This window comes from Heterodontus francisci, chromosome 31 (genome assembly GCF_036365525.1).
Source record: "Heterodontus francisci isolate sHetFra1 chromosome 31, sHetFra1.hap1, whole genome shotgun sequence".
Lineage (NCBI taxonomy): Eukaryota > Metazoa > Chordata > Chondrichthyes > Heterodontiformes > Heterodontidae > Heterodontus > Heterodontus francisci.
In genome coordinates this window covers 53670839-53697596 of record NC_090401.1, presented here as the reverse complement: position 1 = coordinate 53697596, position 26758 = coordinate 53670839, and the positions used below count along the sequence as shown (strand labels likewise).

Sequence of the window (26758 nt, the reverse complement as noted above, 5' to 3'; positions counted from 1 at the left end):
ATGCATTGGACTTATCAGCCATCTCAGAACCCATTGAACTGGAGTGGAAGCAAGTCATCCTCGATCCCAAGGGACTGCTTAAGAAGAAGAGAGGTTTTCTGCGACTGGTGGGCACCGCAGGGACTGGAGGGGGCAGTGAGGTGGGCAATGCAAATGTGATTATTTAATTGCATAAGTTTCCTTTCTTTTACAGTTAATTGTTTGAAATTAGTTGCGTCCCTTTTAAAAAGGGGCCACTTTTGTTCGGCATTTTTGTTTTGGTTTGATGGCACTGGGCTGATGGCATTGGGGCAACCCCACAAGCTGCACATGGTTTCATTACTAAAATTGCTCCGCTTCCCTGGTGGGAAGCCGCGCTGCTTAAACCACGTGACCTGGGCAGGGGGCGGGGCAAACGGAAAACCCAGGGTGCAGCACGACGCTGCAATGGCGGCTGTTGACTTGTAGCGACTGAGGAGGCGGTATGAGACCGGAGTCAAGGGGCACATTAGCCTGTGGATTCGTTCCCGCCGACTCCAATCCCTGTTTGTAGCTGAACATTTCATGCCTGGAATCTTTCCATGTCAAACAGTTAGTGCGTTGGCGCAGGTTATTTTTGTTTTGTTGTTGTGTGGGCTCTGGGGGAACCAGGCTGGATGGGGCGGCAAGGACGCAGGCCCCGAGTGCATCCTGCCAAATAGTGAGTATCCGCTGATAGTAGCGGTCGCGCATGTGCATTGGCTGGCCAGTGGCGCTTCCTGCTAAATAATGCCTTTCTGTACAGTGAGCAGGAATGAAAACTCCTGCAGTCCAACATCATTTAGGATTCGCATCAACTTTACGTATTAAGTTTCCTGTTCTTTATTTTTAATGTGAATATTGCATAGTTGAATTACTAATTGTAACGCAGAAAGCGTAGTGATTTTTAAATAGATGTTTATTTATTTATTTATTTAGAGATACAACACTGAAACAGGCCCTTCGGCCCACCGAGTCTGTGCCGACCAACAACCACCCATTTATACTAACCCTATAGTAATCCCATATTCCCTATCACCTACCTACGCTAGGGGCAATTTACAATGGCCAATTTACCTATCACCTGCAACTCTTTGGCTGTGGGAGGAAACCGGAGCACCCGGGGAAAACCCACGCAGACACAGGGAGAACTTGCAAACTCCACACAGGCAGTACCCAGAATCGAACCCGGGTTCCTGGAGCTGTGAGGATGCGGTGCTAACCACTGTGCCGCCCCACAGGTATAAGTTTTGTTGGTTGAATTGTTCAGATCTTGTGTATAGCTCCCCTCCCAACTGTTGGTAAGTTGAATTGTAGATTTTAATACATGGTATTAATTGAGAACATTTTATGATGAATAACTGGGACAAAACATGTACAATGTATTTAAATTTCAGATCTGATGCTGACTTCAAAGCCGGTAGTAAATTGTTGGGGTAGCTTTTTATTCATTCGTGACATGTGGGTTTGCTCATTGCCTATCTCTAATTGCCCTTTAGAAAGTGGTTGTAAGATGCCTCCTTGAATATAACTAAGTGGTTTGCTAGGCCATTTCGGAGAGTAGTTAAGAATTAATCACGTTGTTGTGGGTCTGGAGTCACATAAAGCCATACTGGGTAGGAATGGCAGATTTCCTTCCCTAAATGATATTGGTTAACCGGATAGGTTTTTACAGCAAAATGGCAGTTACATTGTCACCATTATTAATAGCATTTTATTCCACTTTTATTTAGTGAATTGAATTTAAATTCCCAAACTGCCATGGTGGAATTTGAACTCATGTCTCTGATGCATTAGTACAGGCTCCTGGATTACTAGTCCAGGAATCACAGTGCTACCGTATGCATGGTCAGATTACAGACCCCTAACTCTTTGTTTTCACATTTTGAGGTACCTGTTGTGTATTTCTTGAATTCCTATTTTTCAATGGATTTCCAGTATTTCCAGTTTTATCTCCTTAAGGATTTGCCATTTGAGTTTGGCTTTCTAGTAGATTTTGTTTTGCTTCGTGTATCTTTAGCAAAGCTGTTGGTCATCTGTTATGAACTATGAAAGTGTTTTATTCCAATTAAATAAATCCTGCTCCATAATGATCAATGGGAATATCTGTTGATGTAAATTTACCTCCTGATGTGTTGCATTGTTTCTGATCTCTTGAATAAACAATCAAGAATTCTACTAGTAGAAATAAAAGTAGAAAACGCTGAAAATAAATAGCGGGCCAATCAGCATTTGTGAACAAAGCAGGGAGTCGAGGGTTATGGGGAACAAGTGGAAAAGTGGAATTGATGCCAATGTCAGATTAGCTGTGATCTTATTAAATGGTGATGCAGGTTTGAAGGGCTGTATGGCCTACTCCTGCTGTTAACATTTTGTATGAGTATTCTTCATTAGAACTGAAAACTGAAAGGCATGCATTTTAGTAATGTTGATAAAACGGGAAGTGGAAAGGCAACGGTTTTTCCAGTTGTAGAGAGTGTGTTATTGGTTGAATTACTTAATAGAACTGTTAGACGATATGGAAATTGCCTAGTATGGCAAGAGATGTGAAAAGAATGAGCAAATAAAGAGGCTCACAAACAAGAAAGCAAGAAATCAAAGAGGGGGGAGTTGCAAACTCAGCAGGTCAGAAATGCAAACAGAAAATAATGAAAACAGTGGATCTGTCAGTACTAAATGGAGAACAAACAAACCAGCACCATAAGTGCAGACCCACTACCCTGTATTCTGACATATGGTCCACACCCACCTCCCCACTCCTAACAATGACAAACTGGTCCTATATAATCAGTGCTTAATACAGCTCAGATCTGTACGTGCTAAAGTCAGTTGTTCGAGCAGAAGACTGTACAATGCCCAGGAGAGAATTGAGGTACTGTTGGTGAAATTTGTGCTTTGTTTTGAACCCATGTAGAAGGCCAAAGATGGGGGGGACACAGAGGCTGCAAAGAGATACAGATAGGTTAAGTGAGTGGGCAACAAGATGGCAAATGGGGTATAATGTAGGGAAGTGTAAAGTTATGCACTTTGGCCGTAAGATGAGAAAAGCAGAATATTTTTTAAAAGATGGGAAATCTGTAAGTGTCGATGTTCAGAGACCTGGGTGTGCTTGTACAAGGAATGCAGAAAGTTAACATGCAGGTACAGCAAGCAATTAGGAAGGCAAATGGCATGTTGGCCTTTATTGCAAGGGGATTGGAGTACAGGAATAAGGAAGTATTGCTACAATTGTACAGGGTTTTGGTGAGACTGCACCTGGAATACTGTGTGCAGTTTTGGTCTCCACATTTACGAAAGGATATATGCATTGGAGGCAGTGCAGTGAAGGTTCACTAGATTGGTCCCTGGGATGAGGGGGTTGTCCTCTGATGAAAGGCTGAGCAAATTGGGCCTATGTTCGCTGGAGTTTAGAAGAATGAGAGGTGATCACATTGAAACATATAAGATCCTAAAGGGGCTGGGTAGGGTAGACACTGAGAGATTATTTCTGATGGTTGGGGAATCTAAAACATGGGGGCACAGTCTCAGGATAAGGGGCCAATCATTTAGGACTGAGATGAGAAATTACTTGACTCAAAGAGTTGTGAATCTTTGGAATTCTCCACCTCAGAGTTGTGGATCCTTAATTGTTGAATACATTTGAAGCTGGGGTAGACAGATTTTTGGTGTTTCAGCGAATCAAGGGATATGGCGAGCAGGCGTGAAAGTGGAGTTGAAGCCTAAGATCAACCATAATTGTATTGAATGGCAGAACAGGATCAATGGGCTGTATGGTCTATTCCTGCTCCTAATTCTTGTGTGTTCTTATGTGTATTCAGAGTGGAATGGGAAGGGGAGTTGAAGTGATGAGCCATGGGAGATCAGGGTCACACTTGCTGGCAAATATTTTCATTCATCAGGCTGATTGTTCATAACCTTGGGGTTTATTAAATTGTGATAATGGCAAGTGTGTAGTGTATCCATAAAGATTGTATACTTAAAGGGTAGCTCATTGGTCCTGTTTGTATGTAGTCAGGTAAAGGCTAACATCTGCTTATTGAAGGTGTAGTGGCAACTAGCAGATGTAACTATCACACAGTTGAACAGTTTGAAAACAATATGACAACTAAAGACTGCATCTGCAAATTGAATTTGTTAAAACACATCTTTTATGGACTTTCAAGAGCATGGATTATAAACACGCCAGCACTTTTCAGCTATGAACATCAGTTGAAATTTGTCCAAGATATTTTGGCAATGGGCTGACATTGTTCTCCATTATGTGTTTGAGTGGCATGCTGCCACACTTGCAGCTGGTAAGAAATTCTTTCTTGGAATTAAATTGTTATCTATCAGATGATAGACATCTCATCATTTTCCTCATCCATGTTTGTCTTAACATTTGTAGTCTTGGAAATGCCTACTGTGCATAGCATCGAGCTGATCCATGACTTGTGATTCAAGGAGTTTGGACAACCATGCCTTTGTCTCATCTTTAAACTTTCCATAAATTGTTGCATGCCTTATAACCTAATATTTTCAACTTTTTGGATGGCCTTTTGCTCTGTTGCTAGTCCTGAACAAAAATACTGCCTTTTCCAAATAATGTTTTTGCAAGTTACAGCAATCGACTTGATGATTAATGCACAGCGTTTGGGAAGCCACTTAGCATCTTAAGAGAGGATAGCAGCAGCCTGGTCTGTAGTACTGACATTTAATGAGGGTAGTATTGTCTGAAGGTATTGTTGGATCTGTGAAAGGCAGAACTGATGTGCTTCTTGGGCAACAAACAGCAGAATGAGGGCTATGACCAGGTTCATGCTTGCGGGCAGTGGTAGAATCTTGGTGGAGCTCTTGGTGGTAGTGAAGGCATTGCCAGTGTAATTGTATTTGGTACTGGTAGAAGATAGCTAAATCCTTATGGCCTGACATTGTACTATGAGCTTGGCACTGTCTTTTTCAATGCTGCTGGCCTCTAGAGAGGTGACTGCGTTCTGGGAGATTGTTGACTGGTTACCTAAATTTGGCAATATCTAAGCATTCGTAATGGATGTCATTTGAGTTGCTAACCAGTAGAACATTAAGAAAGTTAAAAAGTTCCATGTTCTCTTAGAATTTTATAAACAAACGAAAGGATACTTAATAAATTGGTAGGGGCCAATTTAGCAGATATCAAGCATGAAGGGAGGGCAGAGATTATTAAGCACTTTGTTTCAGTTTTCATATATTATGTTAGTGGGAATGAAAAGGATTCAAGGGGAGGTGGAGGAGCAATTAAATAGAATAACCATAGATAAAGTAGTATGGAAAATAACTTGGTGAAACTCAAAAGTCAGAGGCAGTGGGCCTTGATTTGCATCCATCTATAATCCCGAGGGAAGCCAAAGTGGAACTAACCGAAGCTCTAACCATCATGATAGATGGGATAGAATTACTTGTTTTAGCTTTAGACAGGACTGGGAGCTTAATACTCCTGGTGTAGGGATAAAAAGACAGAGTTATTTTTCATTTGGGTTGCATATCTCTTTAGCTCTACGCAATTGAAATTGACACTCCTTTTTTTCCCCAGTGTCTTTAGTGCAGCCAGATCATGTCGATCTTCAGCCAGTCTGGAGTCAGGTTATGCATGTTCCTGTACTTTTGTTACAACCACAAGGTATAAATCCGTAGCCCTTTTTGCTTCAGCCCATTGGGACCTGATTTTACCCATTGAGATTTTTTTTTACTGCATGTATTTATACTACACTGATTACACTTTCAGGAGATACAGGGAGCTTAAAAAAAAAGGCAGTGTTAGTAAAGGATTTTGTTGCCTCACCAGAATGTCAGGATATCAGAAGAGATTGTGTTAAGACAGAATCAAGAAATAGGAAAGGAAATAGTACAACAATTGTGCATTGCAGGCCATGAAGCAGTGAAGATGAGAGGGAGGTGGAGATCTGTGGTTAGTTCAAAGAACCATGCAGGAACAGCAGGGCAATATTATTGGGTAAGTTTACCTATTCCAAGATAGTGGCAGTAAAGGCAATGCATGTGATGAAAGTACAAAATGCTTTTAAGAATATATACAGATTTGCTTTCTAGATCAGCATGTTTCTAGTCCAACGAGGAAAAAAAAGTATTGCTTGAATGAAGTTGATAGTAGGAGAACATTTGGGAAGCACAATATAGTTTCGTTCAGTGCAAGAACAGAAAAGGATATTGAAGATCAAGGTAAAGATGCTGGATTGGAAAAAGTCAAAGTTTACCTAGATAAACGATTTGGCTTACCAACTGGGCGGAAAAGTTAGCGAACAGATCAACAGATTATTTTAGTCAGATTTGTGTGTGTAATTATACAAATTCAATGACTGGCAGTAAAGCTAGTGACAGAGTGGGAATGTGGAACAGCATACTGTATGGGTATGAGGGAAAACTAAAGATTATTAGTTTTTAATGAACAATTTTTGAGACTGATTTCTTGCATGAGGTTTGAGATTTCACCAGTTGAGCATATTTACATCCAGAAGCTATCAGTTGAAGAAACTTTTGTCTTTCTCCCTTTTTGCTCCCACAGCTCAGGGGATCTGTAGCCAATTATACTTTAGCACCTTGACTGAGATCAGCTAACTCACCACACATTGGGTAATAGAAGTCTACTTATTGGAATAATTTTTTGGTTAAAAATATTTTAATAAAAATGTTTGCTCAATTAAATTGTCAATGACAGATTAGTTTGGAAATTACTTTTTAAGGTGGATGTTAGCAAAAATTGGCTTTGTATATTTGTAAGTCTGGTTGTGTCTGCAATTTGTATGAGGCACATAGCTTAGTGACTTATGTGGAAGAATCAATATATAAAGGAGTTTTAAGATTTTTTAAAATTTCACTTTGATAACTGAAATAGTACTGTTTTAGCTGAAGAAAAATGGTGTGCAAAAAAAAGTGCATTTTTTTTTACAGTATATATAATGAGCAGCCCAATGAGATTACCATGACTGATCAGGATGTAATCTCTACATATAGTTTTAGATTAATACTTGTGGAGTGCAATAACGTTCCTGACCAAGGACACTTTCACTCTCCTTTTGTTGCTGATGGTCCTGTTGAACCTCTGAGAATTTAAGTAAGGTATAATTTTGCTTTGAATTCCGAGGTTTCAAACATCATCTGTTGATCACAGGTCTAATTAAAGCTAGGGCTATGTATGTGACTAAATGGATCAGAAGAGTAAAAATATTATTTAAAAAGAGACTGGCATTTTGTAATGAAGTGGCTGACATTTGTAATGTCTATATCTTGTTTGATTAGCAATTTCTGTTGGATTGGACTTGAGACTAATGTCGTCCTTTTGAATTGTATTCTAGCATTTTCAGGATATCTTAAATGTGCACACAGATCATTTGATACTGGCTTGCTTGTAGCACTTTGACAGCTTTGTCCACCAGTTCTGGCACCTTTTTATTTGCTACCTTGGGAATGCTATCATCCTTGCAATCAACTGGGAGTCCTGAATCACAAATGGATTAGACAATGGTCCCTTTGGGTGAATTTGCATTATATACTTAGCAATGATGCAGAGTTTGGCTCTGTACTGATGCTTAACTTAGATAATTTATATAAAAGCAAAATACTGCAGATGCTGGAAATTTGAAATAAAACCAAAATGTGGTGGAAATACTCAGGTCTGGCAGCATCTATGGAGAGAGAAGAAGAGTTAACATTTCAAGTTAGTGACCTTTCATCAGAACTTAGATAATTTATGACTGTTTTAAGGCCACGCTAATTCTGCAGTGAAGTGATTGCAAAGAGTATATGGGTTATCACTTTATATTGGACACTTCATCTTCCATTGTATTAACTCTTGCCCAGGATCCATGATGTGCAGGCACAATGGACGAATGATTGCTTCACACAGTTAACTCAGTACAAGTTTGACTAACTGCTTTAACTTTTTATTATTCGTTCATGGGATGTGGGTGTCACTGGCTAGGCCAGCATTTATTGCCTATCCCTAATTGCCCTTGAAGGTGTTGGTGAGCTGCCTTCTTAAACACTTTCCTGGCAGGAAGCAGTGCTACTTGAACCACCTGACCCCGGCAGGGGGAGGAGGCGGGTCAAGCGGAAAACGCACAGTACTGTTAGGAAGGGAGTTTTGAGAAAGCGACAGTGAAGGAGCGGTGCTATAGTTCCAAGTCAGCATGGTGTGTGGGTTGGAGGGGAACTTTCAGGTGGCGGTGGTGTTCCCATGCATCTGCTGCCCTTGCCGTTCTAGGTAGTAGAGGCCACAGGTTTGGAAGGTGCTGTCAAAAGAGCCGTGGTGAATTGCTGCAGTGTATCTCGTAGATCAGGGTTGTCCAGTATACGGCCTGCGAGCCAGAATCCGGCCCACGAATGTAGTTCTGAGATGAGAAATTTTGCATTGACTTCTTTTCCGACTAGCTTTTTAAAAAAAAAAAATCAGAGTTTCACAGCTGACAGGTGCTGCATGAGACCGGTAACAGCGGTTTCCCAACTTTGTACAGAATCGGGGTTTTCCAACTTTTTTTTTTTTAAATGCCACCAGAATACCCCAAGTATGTACGAAGTTTAGAAACCGTTGTTCCCGATGTCAGAATTTGTTAGCTGGGAAACTTGGCGCAATTTTTTAAAAAACTGACCACCCACAAACCTGCTGTGCTTGAGCGCTCCTGCTCCCTGCAACTGTCAGTGAGGGAGGGGTTGGGGCAGAGAGGCAGGTGTAACCGAGAGAAAGAGGGAGGTCACAGAGCGAAGACGACAATGGGGGGGGGGGGTGGGTGGAGGGGGGGAGCACTGAAAAAGGGAGAGAGTGATCAAGATCACTCCTGACAGGCATCTATCTGGAATACTCTGCATCACTACAAGTATGTGGGCAAACATTAACTACTTGTGCAAGCAAAAAAACGCAAGGTATCTCCCTAAATCAGTGTCCAACCTAGTGATGGGGAAGTAAGTCAATAAATTAATCTCATTTAAAGATTCTTCACAAAAATGCACATTTGTTGTTTTGATAGGATAAATTCTTAATGCCTTTATCTTTCTGAAATTGTCTCACTGCCCCCCCCACCCTCCCAATGTAAGACAAAAATTGTAATGTGACCCCCCCCCCACGTGAAAAGGTTGGACGGGCGGCACAGTGGTGCAGTGATTAGCACCGCAGCCTCACAGCTCCAGCGACCCGCGTTCAATTCTGGGTACTGCCTGTGTTGAGTTTGCAAGTTCTCCCTGTGTCTGCGTGGGTTTTCTCCGGGTGCTCCGGTTTCCTCCCACAAGCCAAAAGACGTGCAGGTTGGTAGGTAAATTGGCCATTATAAATTGCCCCTAGTATAGGTAGGTGGTAGGGAAATATAGGGACAGGTGGGGATGTGGTAGGAATATGGGATTAGTGTAGGATTAGTATAAATGGGTGGTTGATGGTCGGCACAGACTCGGTGGGCTGAAGGGCCTGTTTCAGTGCTGTATCACTAAACTAAACTACCATGTTGGTGTTAGAAAATGTCTTGTATTCCTCTGTTAGGAGCAGGTTAATTCTGCATCGGTATATGCTGCTTGTATGTGCTGTTACAGCCAATGTTTTCCCTCTGCCTCTTTTTTTTCTCCCCCTTTTTTTCCAGCCCTTGTCGACCCCCTCCTGCCCGCCTTCTCTCCCTTCCCCTCTTGGTTTCCCCACCTCCCTCCCTGGTGTCCTGCATTGTGTGTAAAAAAAAAAAATAATGTTGAGTGCTCCTTCCATTGCTAATTTTTGAAATCTTCTGTTTTGTTGGTATAAAAGCAGAGTATGAACAGATTCACCACAATTGACTATCCCTATAGTAACTAACCTAATTTCCTTTTGAGTTCAAGTGCCTGGATTTTGCCAGTTGCCATGTGTTTGCTTTTAGCCACTTGCAGGCAGGTGTATTTTTAACACGTGTGTGTGTTGGGATATCTGGTCTACCTTTTTGATTAGATAAATGCTAGTTCACAAAAACGTGCTAATCTTTCTTACGACTGTTTCGGTATATTAATTTTTTTGGAAGCATTAAATGTGGTGAGGTTAGATCTTTGGAAATGGTTGGTCAAGAGTCAAACAGCTGTGTAGAGAAGTAAACGTGTGTGTGAAACTTGCAAAATGGTTTCTGTTAACTGCAGTAACAAATCTACTGTAATTATTGGCGTAGAATCTTTTAAATGCACAATGCTCCTTCCATAAATGAATTGAAAATGGTCACCATGAATAGAATCAGTGGTACAGCACAGAAGGAGGCCATTCAGTCCTCATGCCTGTGGCAGCTCTTTGAAAGAGCTGTATAATTAATCCCACTACCCTACTGCTACCCTGTAGCCAGCAATTTTTTCCCTTTTCATGTATTTACTCAATTCCCTTTAAATTAAATTTATTAAATCTGCTTCCTCCACCTTTTCAGGCAGTGTATTCCAGATCATCACTCTATGTAAAAGTAAGTTTATAATTCATTTATATGCCACTATTTTATGACTGTTTGCGATCACACTATCGGGTACCCTGATAAGGATTGAATTCTAAACAATATGGGCCACTGAGACAATAGAGTTGTTTGCATCGAATGATCATTTCTAATTGTATGTATGAAGCTTATTCATTGAGATTTGGTGTGACCCCCATCGTCTTGATAAAACAGTTATGGTAATGCATGTTTTATGAGTTGTGCTGCTCCCTATGTCTTAGAAACATACAAACATAGAAAATAGGAGCAGGAGTAGGCCATTTGTCCCTTCGGGCCTGCTCTGCCATTCAAAAAAGATCATGGCTGATCATCTAATTCAGTACCCTATTCCCGCTTTCTCCCCATATCCCTTGATCCCTTTGACATTAAGAAATATATCTATCTCCTTCTTGAGTATATTTAATGACTTGGCCTCCACTGCCTTCTGCGGTAGAGAATTCCACAGGTTCACCACCCTCTGAGTGAAGAAACTTCTCCTCATCTCGGTTCTTCTTGCCATACCCCATATCCTGAGAATGTGACCCCTGGTTCTGGACTCCCCAGCCAGTGGGAACATCCTCCCTGCATCTAGCCTGTCTAGTCCCATTAGAATTTTGTAGATTTCTGAGATCCCCTCTCATTCTTCTAAACTCTAGTGAATATAGGCTTAGTCGACCCAATTTCTCCTCATACGTCAATCCTGCCATTCCAGGAATCAGCCTAGTAAATCTTTGCACTTCCTCCATGGCAAGAACATCCTTCCTCAGATAAGGAGACCAAAACTGTACACAATACTCCAGATGTGGTCTCACCAAGACCCTGTATAACTGCTGTAAGACATCCTTGCTCCTGTACTCGAATCCTTTTGCAATGAAGGCCAACATACCATTCGCCTTCCTGAATGCTAGCTTTCAGCGACTGGTGTACAAGGGCACTCAGGTCTTGCTGCACCTGCCCCTATCCCTATCTATCACAATTCAGATAATCTGCCTTTCTGTTTTTTAGAACCAAAGTGGATAACCTCACATTTATCCATGTTATACTGCATCTGCCATGCATTTGCCCACTCGCCCAACTTGTCCATAGGAACAGGAGTAGGCCATTCAGCCTCTCGAGCCTGTCCCGCCATTCAATGAGATCATGGCTGATCCGCCGCCTAACTCCATATACCTGCTTTTGGCCCATATCCCTTAATATCTTTGCTTAACAAAAATCTATCTCAGATTTAAAATGAACAACTGTTCTAGCATCAACTGCAAATCATGTTGGAGCCTCTTTGCATCCTCCTCAGAGCTCACATTCCCCCCCAGCTTTGTGTCGTCTGCAAACTTGGAAATGCTACATTTAGTTCCCTCACCCAAGTCATAAATATATATTGTGAATAGCTGGGGCCCAAGCACTGATCCCTGCAGTTCCCCACTAGTCACTGCCTGCCACTCAGAAAAAGACCTGTTTATTCCTTTTCTCTGTTTCCTGTTGGTCAACAAATTTTCAATCCATGCCAGTATATTACCCCCAATCCCATATGCTTTAATTTTGCGCATTAACTTCTTATGTGGAACCTTATCAAAAGTCTTCTGAAAATCCAAATACACCACATCCACTGGTTCTCCCTTATCTATTCTACTAGTTACATCCTCAAAAAAACTCCAGTAGATTTGTTAAGCATGATTTGCCTTTCGTAAACCCATGCTGACTTTGTCCAATCCCGTTTATGCTTTCCAGGTGTTCTGCTATCACTTCCTTTATAGTAGACTCCAGCATTTTCCCCACTACTGATGTAAGGCTAACTGGTTTGTAATTCCCTGTTTTTTCTCTCCCTTTTTTTAAATAGTGGGGTTACATTTGCCACCCTCCAATCTGTAGGAACAGCTCCAGAGTCTATAGCAATTTGGAAGATGACCACCAATGCGTCCACTATTTCCAGGGCCTCTTCCTTTAGTACTTTGGGATGTAGATTATCAGGCCCTGGGCATTTGTCAGCCTTTCACCCCATTAATTTCCCTAACACTTTTTTTTCACTAATACTGATTTCCTTAAGTCTCTCCCTCTCATTAGACCTTTGGTTCCCTAACATTTCTGGGAGGTTATTTGTGTCCTCCTTTGTGAAGACAGAACCAAAGTGTGTGTTTAATTGTTCTGCCATTTCTTTGTTCCCCATTATTATTTCCCCCGTTTCTGACTATCAGGGGCCTACATTTGTCTTCACTAATCTTTTCTGAGGAGCTCCTGGTATCTGCTGCACACCTAACAGAGCTTGAACCTGCATTTGGTAGTTAACTTGATGACAAACTAGATTAGATTAGATTTGTGCCGAGTCTGTGCCGACCAACAACCACCCATTTATACTAACGCTACAGTAATCCCATATTTCCTATCACCTACCTATACTAGGGGCAATTTACAACGGCCAATTTACCTATCACCTGCAAGTCTTTTGGATGTGGGAGGAAACCGGAGCACCCGGCGAAAACCCACGCAGACACAGGGAGAACTTGCAAACTCCGCACAGGCAGTACCCAGAATCGAACCCGGGTCCTTGGAGCTGTGAGTTTTGGTTTGGGGATTTTTTTTCTAAAAACAATCTTAAAACTAGCAGAAGCTTTTAATCAATTCTTTTTTTTTTGCTTAGTCAGGTGTCTGACAAAATGGGTACGTGACATGGCAAACTGTGAAACTCTGAAACATAGCCAGGCTTGTGTGGCCCACTTTTAAACTCATCTATTTTTCTCCCTAGGCCCCAGCCTAAATGGTCATTCTGCTACCAATATCCCGATTGAAGTCACCTTACTCAGTGCAGAGTAGGGGTCAAACCCCAGACGCTATTTGGTGGCATACCACATTGAACGGTGCGTTAACAATGGACCCTTTGGGAGAGCTAGATGGAAACACATCACCAGAACTTATTTGTGTGTATTGAAGTATTTCATTACAGCTGGTTGGGGTATTAGTAATCATGGCTTCTTATGGACAATAGGGCAGGAAAGTGGGGTTGAGCTAGAAGATCAGCCATGATTTGATTGAATGGTGGAGCAAGCTCGAGGGGCTACCTGGCCTATTCCTCCTGTTTGTTTTTTAAAAATTATATGGCCCACTCTTCTGTTGAAAGTAAAAGGTGCAGAAAATGCCTCTTTGAAAGTCCTGCCTGACTAGTCCACCAAGCCCCATAATTACTAATTCTAGTTTCCATTGTTACCTATAGGAATGGAAGCATTGGGTTTGATGCAATTTAATATTGGTCTTTTCTAATAACACTGTAGGTAATGTTTCATCAGAAGCAAATGAATACTTAAAATGTTCTAAGATCTTGAATCTTTTTCAGCTGCCCCCCGCAATCTCATATTTTTTTTTCTCCAATTTTCCTCTCCCCTTCTGAAGGTGTTGACTCCATGTTGAATTCTGCATGCAGCAGGTAATCACTGGTTTCCTGCTGAAGTGCAACTAGATAGTGAATGTTGGATGGCAACTTTGGGGACTGGCATCAGCTGGCTTTTTTTTTGACAGGTGCAAAATGGCCCTGAAATGACCATAAAAGATTTTTTAGCAGGAGGGGACATTCTTTAGCTAGCATCCATAGTGACAGGAAATCTGCTTTACCTCCTTCAATCCCAGAGATAAAGCCACTATGGATTCTGGCTAAAGAACTCCCTATTCTACAAAAACAGTTTCTTTTACTGAACTCTGATGTCTTGTGCTGATTGGCATGCACTGACCTCACGAGATTTGGGGGCAGGGAGCAAGCAAGCCCCAAGGGAAAGCATCAGTGAATCCTGACCTTGTCCAAGTTCCAAATAGAGCAGCTTTGCAACAGGTTATGTCCTGTGTTTAAGTAGTGAAAGGATTCGGTGCATTGAGGGCTGGTCCGTGGTTTGAGTGTCTCTTGTATGTTTTACCGTGCAGTAAGTGTCCTGATTTTTGGGAGATTTCTTAAAACAGGTTCCACTATAATGCGAGCAATACACTATATGACGCAAGCGAAAAATATGACGCTACATTTCAGAAAAATTCAGGGCTCGCACAATTACTATTTGCAATATTGCTTACCACTTTACAAAACCTCCTCCATAACTGTCCTTCCTCCTTGTCCAAAGCTCTCATTTGAAAATCCAAGATATAAATAGAGCACTGCAAGGGGAATGAGGTCATCAGTTTTCTGTAAATGTTCTTTTTTGCATATTAAATACAGCAGATTTTTTTTTTCGAAATCCTGCAATAACGGTACTTTTTCATTTGGATGGCTGGTATCCAGAAGTTGGGGAGAAGGTTTATGGGGTGTGTGTCGATGTTTAATATTTTCTGTATTGAGGTTTGAAATGAACCAGTTTATACGTGATGCTGCTTTTGTCCTACCTCCCACAGTGGATTTGCAGTCCTGTATTTGCTTACAATGCAGACTCACTAAGTTGTCTTTTATCCATCTTATTTGCAGCTCACATGTATTCAGAAGAGAAGTTTTCCTTTTTCTGTATTTTACTTAGTGGGTATCAGATTACTTAATGACCAGGTGAATAGTGGCACATCATGTGAACTTATCTCAAATCTGAGGGAAGAAAATTGACTGAATTCATAGAATAGCAGCGACACGTGGCTGCTGTCCTGATTATTTCACATGGTGTCCTTGTTTATGGAACATGACATACTACATATCCAGCTAATTGATCTGTCCAGGCTTAACCATGAAGCTGCACTTAATATTTTCACTCCATACAGTTAATGATGGGCTTTGCTGTAAAACAGACCTCACGTGTCACTTTGAAATAATAAATCAGCAGTTTAGGAGTATTTTATAGACGGTAACCTTTTGAGATGAGGGTATATAAGGCTGTGAAACCTTTTCCAGACATAATAGCTTTTGAAGGCGAACAAGCATCATTGTCCTGCATCTGCAAAGGGGAGAGAACCACAGACTTCAATGGAAGATCCACAGGACTCACAGGAGCGACCTGTAAGTTATATGTTGCTTACCTCTGAGTAAAGCCTTAATTTGACTGGATTTTTTATTGTATTTTGTTAAATCTAGGTTTTCTGTGAGGCAATTTGTATTTTATCTACCCATGGCCCGTAGATCACTGAAGGCAGTAGCATAGGTAGATAAGATGGTTGGGAAGGCATATGGGATGCTTGCCTTTATTAGCCGAGGCATAGAATACAAGAGCAGGGAAGTTATGATGGAGCTGTATAAAACGCTAGTTAGGCCACAGCTTGGGGTACTATGTACAGTTCTGGGCACCACACTATAGGAAGGATGTGATTGCATTGGAGGGGTGCAGAGGAGACTCGTCAGGATGCTGCCTGGGCTGGAGCATTTCAGCTATGAAGAGAGACTGAAAAGGCTTGGGTTGTTTTCCTTAGAGCAAAGAAAGCTGAGGGGGGCCATGATTGAGGTATACAAATTTATGAAGGGCATAGATAGGTTAGATAGGAAGAAACATTTTCCCTTAACAGAGGGGTCAATAACCAGGGGGCATAGATTTAAGGTAAGGGGCAGGGGGTTTAGAGGGGATTTGAGGAGAAAATTTTTCACCCATGGGTGGTTGGAATCTGGAACGCACTGCCTGAAGAGGTGGTAGAGGCAGGAACCCTCACAACATTTAAGAAGTATTTCGATGAGCACTTGAAACACCATAGCATACAAGGCTATGGGCCAAGTGCTGGAAAATGGGATTAGAATAGTTAGGTGCTTGATGGTCAGCATGGACACGATGGGCCGAAGGGCCTGTTTCTGTGCTGTATAACTCTGACTCTATGGCCCAATCTTTTGTGCTGCTTTGGAGTGGCCAATTTCAAGTAATTTCAGATCCAGTTCAGAAGTAAATATACTACACAGCTTTTCCCCTTTTCCTTTCTTTTTCCCCCCCCCAACTCGCTCCTTTTATGTGAATGTTGGCAAGGACAGCATTTGTTGCCCATCCTTAGTTGCCCTTTTGCCCTTGAGAAGGTGGTGATGAGCTGCCTTCGTGAACCGCTGCCCTCCATGTGGTGTAGGTACAGTCACAGTGCTGTTGGGAAGGGAGTTCCAGGTTTTAGACCCAGCAACAGTGAAGGAACGGCGAAATCATTCCAAGTCAGGATTGTGTGTGGCTTGGAGGGGAACTTGCAAGTGGTTGTGTTCCCATGCATCTAACACCCTTGTCCTTCTAGGTGTTAGAGTTCGCGGTTTGGTAGGTGCTGTCAAAGGAGGCTTGGCGAGTTGCTGCATTGCAGCTTGTATGTGTTGAATACTGCTACTACCGTGTGTCAATGGGGGAGGGAGTGAACATTTAAGGTGGTAGATGGGATGTCGTTCAAGTCTGCACTTGCTCTGTCGCTCTGATTCCTCCTTACTTCACCCCCACCCCCCGGCCCACTCCTCCTTGCCCTGCCTTGCCACTATTTTGCCGTGCAGAAGATAGAACAATAGAAGTTTACTGCACAGAATGAGGCCATTAAACCCATCGTGTCTGTGCTGGCTCTTTACTAGAGTAATCCAATACTAATCACACTGCATTTGTGCTCTCCCAATAGTCCTGTATCTTCCTTGCCTTCAAATAGTTATTCAATTTTCCCTTAAAAGATTCAGTGGTCTGTGCCTAAACTATGCTCTGTGCAAAATATTTCCTGTTCGAACAACCCTACATCTATAGAAATTCTCCTAACCCCTTTTGGTGGTCAATTCATGAAAGGTGTTTTTTTAATATTGATGACTTTTGTCACTAACTTCCCCTCTGTCAAAGCCCTTCATAATTTTAAGAACCTTCATTTTCAGCCTTCATAAATCTTTGCTGCAGTGGAAATAATCTTGCCTCAAATCTGCCCTCCTCCTGGTGTATCTGCAGTATGTGCTTTTTACGGCTTTAATGTCTTGCGCACAGTATTCTTAACAGTGTCTGAACTGAAGACTTGTAAAATATAGTTAACTGATTACAGAATAAATTCTTGCTAAACAAAAAACATAAAGTCCAGGGCAAGAAAATGCTTTGGACTCTTCAAGTCTGCTGCATCCAGATCCCATGTATAATTATCGTATCAGGAATTCTTATGCCCCCTTCCCTGCCCCTCAAACAGCCTGATTCTCTAACTTTTAAGGAGCAGAAAGTTCCTTTCCTTATCACACCTGGAAAAATTGAGCTGTTAATGTAGCTATAACCATCAATCCCTGTTATCACAGCTCCCCAAGTTGTCAATTGATCCTGTATTATCTGTTCTTCTCTGGGAGTGTGTTCTTTTGCGCCGTCCATTCATGGTGTGATTGTTGTGGAGAGGGGGGTGCACGATGAATTTTCGCTAATCTTGTTCGAGACTTGAATTTTTCTAACCATACTCAAATTGAACGCAACAGAGATGTATAGTGAGAAAAATAATACTTGTTACATGAATGAAGGAGCTGTAACGTGGAATATCTCCCATCTCTTTTTAAGATTCCTTACATAGCTCATTTAAATCTTGTACACCTGTACTTTTTTAATTAAAAAGTAAAGATCTTTGCTTCTGCAGGTGAAGAAATCACGCCATGATTTGGATACCACAGATGAGCAAGGTTTAAGGTTTGTAGACACTTATGTATTAGAAATCTTTAATGCATTATGTGCTTTATTTTATCATTAATACAGCAGGAAGAAAATTTGCAGCTTGCCTTCACCCTTCTCAAGTGACCTCCAAGTACTGTGCCAGTAATTGAAAATCACAGTATTTATCATATCTGAATGAATCAACGAACAGTAATCTATCTTCAGGTTTATGTGGAAGTCAACTTTTTAAAAAAAAAACTGAGGTTGATTTGCTGTTGGGTTTAAGTGAGCCTTGACTCAGTGGTAGCATTCCCACCTTTGAGTCAGAAGGGTATGGTTTCAAACCCTGCTCCAGACAGTCCCAGTTAGCAACTGAATACTGGGCTGATATCTAATGGGGTAGTGGTGTCTGATGGAAGTGGAGTGGTGACACGACTGCCCCCTTTCCTTCTCCCAACCCACCACCTGAAAATTGCTCAGTTTTTCTTCAGTATTACTCTAGATGAAAAGCCAATGTTCATCTCTCTTTTCCAATTTTCACCTTGATTTCATTTAAACAAAAATGAAAAAATTCCACAAATACTTGTGCAATGCTGCCCAATGAAACTGGTTTTGGGGAGGTTGATGGAATTCTGTCGGCTAGAACATCCTGCTTCTGATTGGAAGAAAGCTACAGGCGGAGATCAGGTAGAGTGGACCAAAAATTCTTCTTTGTAAGAAGAAATAGTTGATAGGGAGAAGATTCATCAACCACACCTTAAGTATTTAAAGTTTTAGGGTTGAATAATGAAAGTTCAAAAGAGGGTTTTAAAAAAAAAAAATTCTTTACTACTTATTTCACCAGGACTGGGGAACTGCAGAACTTAATCAGGCTGCAAAGTCAATCAAACAGAAATGATGTGCAAAAGTCTGAGGCTGACAGTCTGGCTAGTAATTTAACTGTGCTGAATGAAGCAGAAGGTGAGTTGTGCTCATGGTTACTTAGAACATTGGATGCCTATTTGACTGCTGAGGGTCATTGCTGTGAAGACCAATATACATTCATCCAGTTGCAATAATGATTACTGGGTTTGGGAAACCTGGCGGATACCACTTTTTCCCATCCACTGCATCTTTTAACCTAGGTCTTGAGTGCACTGGTTGCTACTCTGGGTCCAGCTGGCTAACTCAGGTAACAGGGGAGGTGGTGGTGTAGTGGTATTGTCACTGGACTAGTAATCCAGAAACCCAAACTAATACTCTGGGGATTAAAAACAAGAAATGCTGGAAATACTCAGCAGGTCTGGCTGCATCTGTGGAGAGAGAAGCAGAGTTAACGTTTCAGGTCAGTGACCCTTCATCAGAACTGACAGAGGCTAGAAATGTAATGGGTTTTAAGCAAGTAAAGTGGGAGTGGGGCAAGCGATAACAAAAGAGAAGGTATTGATAGGACAAGATCACAGAGAATAACTGACCAGAAGGTCATGGAGCAAAGGCAAACGGTATGTTAATGGTGTGGTGAAAGACAAAGCGTTAGTGTAGAGGGGGTGTTAATTGACACAAAACTGAACAGCCAAGGCCCCAAGCACAAGCATGAAAAAAACAGTGGGTAGGCACAGTAGAAACAAACTAAAATAAAATAAACACATAAAAAATAACAAAAAATAAAAAGGGGGAGCCCGTCATGCTCTGAAATTATTGAACTCCGTGTTCAATCCGCAGACTGTAGCTTGCCTAATCGGTAAATGAGATGCTGCTCCTCGAGCTTGCGTTGATGTCCACTGGAACATTGCAGCAATCCCAGGACAGAGATGTGGGCATGAGAGCAGGGGGGAGTGTTGAAATGGCCGGCAGCCGGAAGCTCGGATCATGTTTTCGGACTGAGTGGAAGTGTTTGGTCTCCCCAATACTCTGGGGACATGGGTTTAAATCCCCCGTTGGCAGTGGGTGGAATTTAAATGTAATTAATAAATTCAATTAATTTTTTTTTAAAAAATCTGGAATTGAAAGCTAGTCTCGGTAATGGTGACCATGAAACTACCATCGATTGTCATAAAAACCCATCTGGTTCAGTAATGTCCTTTCGGGAAGGAAATCTAGCCTCCTTACCTGGTCTGGACAAGGTGTGATTACAGACCCACAGCAATGTGGTTGACTCTTAACTGCCCTCTGAATTCAGTTGTCAAAGACAATTGGGGATGGGCACAAACGTTGTCCTTGCCAGCGACGCCCACATCCGATGAAACAAATAAATTACTTGGCACATATCAATACTTGAACTTGCATCTTCTGGCCTGTATAAAGAAGTCATATCCAACTTGAAATGCCAACTCTGTTTCTCTCTCCACAGATGCTGCTAGACTTGCTGAGTATTTCCAGCACTTTGTTTTTATTGCTGACTTTAATGGTCCCACTTAATCCATTGTCACTCTCTTTCTCTTAATGTATTCATCAAAACGTTTCCTCTTGTTAGCCCTTGCAAGTTTTATTTCATATTTTTTCTTGCTTTGTTGCTTTTTGTAACTTTGCCAGTCCACTGGATTTCAGTTTTCCTCGCATTTACGTAAAACCTTTCTCCTGTATCCTTCCTAATTTGTTGACCGTGATATGAAATCTGTCACTGTTTTCCCACTGTGTATGGATTATTACTCTATCTGAGAACATTGGCTTCTATGTGTCAGGATGAGTAAGCTGTCTGTTTCTTTGAACCTGTCTTTATTTTTAATATTTGTTCTTTACATAGTTAAAAATGAAGTGGTTCAAAGCAGTGAATCTGAAACTCCACCAGGGAACAGATCTGTTGATGTATATCCAGGTTCAGGTAAAATCTTATCGGTGCATGTCAGTGCTTTGCAATTACTTTGTTTAAAAAGTGTAGTTAAAATGTGCAAAATGAGTTAAATCTGTGTTTACAGAGATAACTACATAGTCATTTACAAAGACGCTATGAGATAATTACACTCCATCTTTTGCGGATCCTTGAAATCAAGACTGGTTAGTTCTAAAGCCTTTTCAAGGTGGAGTGTATTTTCTCAACATTTATTCTCCCCTTCCATTCCAAAAGCATTGACTGCTTGATAGGGCACTATTCTATTTGCACTGGTCACCTGTGGTACTTTTGTCTGAGTGCCATATTCACATGTGTGTGCCTTGACCATGAGTATACAGGGGTTTCACAGCTGAATCTGATCTTGATCGTCGTTAATAGGCACATGCACAAGCAGGGGTTTATGTATAATCCAGAGTTTGAACCCTGGCTGGGTAACTCATCTCACTACTTTAACCGACTCAATACTCCTTTGGCTATATTCAATTAATTTGGATTACACTGGCTGATTAGATTCATAGAATCATAGTGATTACACAGAAGGAGGCCATTCCACACGTCGTGCCTGTGCTGGCTCTCTGCTAGAGCAACTCAGCTAGTCCCACTCACCCGCCCTTTCCCTGGAGCTCAGCAATTTATTTTCTCTTCAGGTGCTTATCCAATTCCCTTTTGAAAGCCACAGTTGAATCTGCTGCTACCACACTCTCAAGAAGTGCATTCCAGATCATCATAACTCGCGTTTTTAAAAATAAAGGTTATTCCTCCTGTCACCCCATTGTTTCTTTTGCCAGTCACCTTATATTGTCCTCTGGTTGTCAACCCTTCTGCCAGTGGGAACAGTTTCTCCTTGTCCAGACCCCTCATGATTTTGAACAGCTCTATCAAATCACGTCTCAACCTCCTCTCAGGAGAAGAACCCTGCCTTCTCCAGTTTATCCTCATAACTGGTTCCAGACATGAGAGACTTCATTCTCAAACTTTTTCTGCATCCTCTCTAAAGCCACATTGTTCCTAAAGCATGGTGCCCAGCATTGGACACACTACTCCAGTTGAGGCCAAACCAGTGCTTTAAAAAGGTTTATCATAACTTCCTTTTTGTACTCTATGCCTCTGTTTATAAAGCTCGGATCCTGTCTTCCTTTTTAACCACTTTCTCAGACTACCATGCCATCATCAACTATTAATGCACATTTAGCCCCCAGGTCCCTCTGCTCCTGCACCCCCTTTAGAATTGTATCCTTTATTTTATTTTGCCTTTCCTCATTCTTCCTACCAAAAGTATCACTTCAGATTTCTCTGCATTAAATTTAATCTATCACATGTCCGCCCATTCCCGCAGCCTGTTCTTTTGAAGTCTATCACTATCCTCCTAACAGTTCACAATACTTCCAAGTTTTGAAATTGTGCCCCAAACACCCAAGTCTAGGTCATTAGATTGAACCTGTGCATCTCTGGTGCCTGTGACTGTGACGCCGCCTGAATGACTTGAGCCAGAAAAGGATCCCACTGACCTGTTACCATATACCTGGATGCCAGACGGAAAAAAGGACATCCGACATCTTTCCACATCTTCTGTTCTTTTTTCCTTCAAAAATTAGCAAGTATTTGGCCAAAGTGTTCTCTTTTTGTTTTTTTTTGTAACCGAGCTCTAAAAAGAAAATCTCTCTTATTTTTTGGTTAACTGGTGTGTGTGTGTCTGTTTGTCTGTCTGAGGAGTTAAGGTAAAAAGGGAACTTTCATATTTCAATTTGTGTCTTAATGCTTTGCTTCGTTACAGGTTAAGACTCATTTTATAATAAACTGATAATTTTGTTTGTTCTTAAAAGAAACCTGGTTGGTGTGTTTTATTCAGGGATAAAAAGTAGAGTATATGATTGACCACATCGGTATCTGGGTAAACATTTAAATATATGTTGTGACCTGTGAAGAAGTGGGACTAGAAATTACCGTGCGCTCCTCCCACCTTGGCCGTAACATCATTGACTTTGAGAAGGACTGGGAGATCCCAGCTCATTGCAACTCAGAGGAGCTTGGGACTTTTAGCTGCAAGGATATCGCTTCAATGAGGACACCGTGTAACACATAAATGTGGTGTGGGGTTTTCAAGTGTTTTAATGGGAAATACCTTTCTCTGTAATTTAGTGTAATAGCTACTTACAAAGTACTGTTAATGTTGATTTTTAGTTTAGTTACAGTAAAAGTCTTAAAACTTGAAATCTTCTGTAATCTTTAAATTGCTTTGGGGAGTTCATATCTCTTGTTTTAAAGTTAATAGTCTCACTGAGGTTCCAGTAACCCTTGATCCTGTTCCGTAACCTCTGATCTCATCCCTGCAACCTTTAGGATTCTCTAAGTCATATCCATATCTTGGTGGTATGTTTCCCAATACAAGACCATCAGTTTATGGATACACACAAGGCAGCAATGACTTGACTTCGTGGAGCACCTTTTAAAACAGGCCAAGGTGCTTCAGAAAGTGGATTGGATGAATCAGAAATAAGGAGAACCGTTGTTGGGGTGGCTAAATGTGGGGTTGAAGAGGTTGATTTTAACGGCTAATGGGGGAGGATTTTGGAACTGAGGGAGGTTGAGGGATTTGGGGAAGAGAATTGCATAATGCAGGATAAGCTGGATGAAGGTTCTGCCACTAAAGGTTGAAGGGGAGCGAAGGATATATATTAGATCAGAGTGAAAAGTTCGTGCTGGGATGTAGGGCTGATGTTGTACAAGTAGAATGGAGTGAGGTTATGAAATAACTGTTTGCAAATTCTAGAGACTTTGAAATTTTGTCAGGTAATAGGTGAGGAAGAATTAGTGCAGAATACAATGGACATGGTAGAATTTTGGAAGAGTTGGAGTTATAAGATGGAATCAGGAGGCTGGTGAGAAGTCAAGTTTTAAGATGACAAATGCATGAGTTTCAGCAACAATGGTGATCAGCTTGTGACAGAAACAGAGTGGTAATAGAATTGTGTTTTGGGATTCAGTGCTCTATTCAAGATCAAACAGGGCACAGATTGATTTTCTTCTGGCTTTGTCTAAAGTGGGAGAGGGCAATGGAGGGAGGCTAAAGTGCAAATGTCCTGGTGAGAGCTGGGCAGGATCACTTCAGTCTTTTGCCAAACTCTATCTCAAATGTGACTTGATTTGGACAAGCAGATGGACAGCACAGTAATGTAGAATTGTGGGTGATGATGGAGCTGAAATTAGGCATTGTTAGCATGCACATAGAAAGTGATCCCATGTCTATAGATAATGCCACTAAGTGGCAGCATATAAGTGAGTCCTAAAGGGCCAAGGGTGGAAGCCTATGGCGCACATGGATTGCACAAGTTCTGGAGGAGAAACTATGGTGCTGATAGGGATGGAAACATGGGAAGGTAGTCCTGTGGCATGGCCATGAGGAAAGGCAATGGAGGAGGGTAGCATGGTTAATTATTTAGAAGGCTGCAGTGAGCATGAGGGGATAATGCAACACAGTCGCAGTCACACAAGATGTCAGTGAGTTTGATCAGGGTGATCTCAGTCTGGGTACAGGAAGAAAGCTAGTTTATGGGGGTGCTGAAAGGGAATGGGGGCGTGGCTGGGGAGAGGTGGTCGAAGAGTTGGATGGTCACAATTCATTTGAGAAGCCTAAAGAGAAAAAGAATGTAGGAGGAAAAAAAAATTACATTCTGAAACAAAAATATATATGCTGAACACATACAACATGTCTGGCATTCATTTGCGTAAAGAAAAGGCAGATTGTGGTATTTTGGGTGTGGTATTTCATCAGTTTGGATAAAATGACTTGTCTCTTCTCTTGGTGTTAACTGCGTACTGTATTTCTCGGTCATTTTCTGCTTTAGTTTAAAGTAGGCAATGAGGGAAAGCACAGTGTGTCACTTTGTGGGGAGGCAGTGGCGTAGTCGTAATATCACTAGACTAGTAATCCAGAGCCCAGGTTAATGCTCTGGGGACAAGGTTTTGAATCCCACCATGGCAGATGGTGAAATTTGAGTTCAATTAATAAAAGAAAATCTGGAATTAAGAGGCATTTTGGTAGGGGCCTCAAAAGATGTAGATGGAATCTTACCCTGACTGATGGCTGTAAAGCCCAGGAGAGCTGGCATAACACCTGGCAATGAAAGACATGGCATAACTGGACATTGATTTCATGGGAGATAACGGTGGACTGGCCGAGTGCTGCCTCCTATAACATTTAGGTCCGTCCCTATGGAGGTGGATCAGAACTTGGAGAAAAGGAGTTTTTTGGAGGAAGCTTGTCGCAGAGTTTCTCCTACTTTACTGTTATTCAAGTCCTGTCACTGTGTAGGTATTGGAGTATTGTCATTTGGATCGTGCCCAAGGACAAAGAATGAGTTCTGTACTTCGGGCATTAGAAACAATTCCACTGGGAGCCACCAGCAGGGTGGTAATAGTGCCTGGATCAGGAGTGGGAGAAGGAGAAGGTACATCAGCTTGAAGCTCTGATCATGGTGGCTTAGATTCCAGTCTGGAAACCATGAGGGGCAGCGTGCTATGCATTTGACATGATCTACATTTGTTGAATTGTATTGTGTGGATGTCAACAACTTGCATATATATAGCCCCTTTAATATAGTGAAACATCCCAAGGCACTTCACAGGAGCATTGTCAAACAAAATTTGACAGAGCCTCATAAGGAGTTATTGGGTGACTAAAAGCTTGGCTAGAGAGGTAGATTTTAAGAAGCATCTTAAAGGAGCTGGAGGTGTTCAGGGAGGGAATTCCAGAGCTTAGGGCCCAAGCAACTGAAGGTACAGCTGCCAATGGTGGGGTGATTAAAATTGGGGGCACTCAAGAGGCCAGAATTGGAGGTGCACAGAGATCTCGGAGGATTGTAGGGAGGTTACAGAGATAGGGAAGGTTGAGGCCATGGACGGAATTGGAAATAAGTGTGGGAATTTTAAAATAAAGGTGTTGCTGAACTGGGAGCCAGTGTAGGTAAGCGAGCATGGTGACGGGTGAACAGAATTGGTGCAGTTTAGGATACGGGCAGCAGAGTTTTGGATGACCAAGTTTACAGAGGGTACATGTTGGGAGGTTGAGCATTGGAATAGTCGAGTCTGGGGGTAACTAGGTGTGTATGAGTGTTTTGGCTGCCGATGAACTAAAGCAGGGGCTGAGATGGACGATCTTAGAGCTAGAAGTAGGTAGCCAAACCATGTACATGCTCTACTGGAGCAATGGTATCCTATGCAGCATCGAACATTCAGAAAAAAATACATTTATCTACATTTAGGTTATCAAAACAACTTGTCAGACAAATTGTTTTGTTTTCCAGCCTTGATAATGAGGTCATGGGAATTAATTTTCAGCCTTTTGCTGCCAGTGGTTTAATCATTCTCCTGATAAGTCTCGACATACACGAGACATCATGCTCTCTTGCTATTAAAATTAGCTGAAGGATTTAAAGGGATTTGAAAATCACAGCACCCTGCTGTACTCTTTCTGTTGGTCTCTTTCAAGGCTGAAGTATATTCAAGGGTGGGGCAGATAGATTTTTGATCTCTCAGGGAATTGAGGGATATGGGGAGCATACAGGAAAGTGGGGTTGAGGCAGATCACGACCTTCGTCTTACTGAATGAAGGAGCAGGCTCAAGTGGCCATATGGTCTACTCCTATTCCTTATATTCTTTTACAACATGCTGTTGCTAAACAGTCAAAAGAATTGCAGCTAAATGTAATTTTAAGCAGCAATTACAAAATAATCAAAAACTATATGTAACATAATAAATTGTGAAAATTCAGGATGTGTTCAAATGTTTGTTCTACTGCCCTTAATCACTCAAAATAAACACCTTCCAAAAATATCTAAGGGGAAAATGCTAATTAACATTTAGGCTCATCTGGAATATTAACACCAACATAGACCGATTAGTTTACAAAAGCAGGGAGGTCATGTTGGAGTTGTATACAACTTTGGTAAGGCCACAGCTAGAGTACTGTGTGCAATTCTGGTCGCCACATTATAGGAAGGATGTGATTGCATTGGAGGGGGTGCAGAGGCGATTCACCAGG

The 26758-nt window shown here is 41.6% G+C and overlaps 1 protein-coding gene across 10 annotated transcripts in view; it reads left to right on the top strand.

Moving 5' to 3' along the window:
* The first annotated feature begins 400 nt into the window (after positions 1–400).
* Positions 401–26758, top strand: part of LOC137347274 (eyes absent homolog 3-like) — a 48805-nt gene continuing 22447 nt past the window's right edge. For 2 of the 10 annotated variants that reach the window (XM_068011612.1, XM_068011621.1), the window contains exons 1-6: positions 602–679; positions 10383–10415; positions 15262–15366; positions 17895–17944; positions 18753–18868; positions 20631–20708. In XM_068011612.1, coding sequence (XP_067867713.1) covers positions 15334–15366; positions 17895–17944; positions 18753–18868; positions 20631–20708 — 277 coding nt within the window. In that variant the 5' untranslated portion in view covers positions 602–679; positions 10383–10415; positions 15262–15333. Of the gene's footprint in view, positions 680–936; positions 1239–10382; positions 10416–13158; positions 13271–13311; positions 13331–15261; positions 15367–17894; positions 17945–18752; positions 18869–20630; positions 20709–26758 lie in introns of those variants that run through there. The other 8 variants (XM_068011613.1, XM_068011616.1, XM_068011614.1 and 5 more) reach the window with 8 other exon arrangements.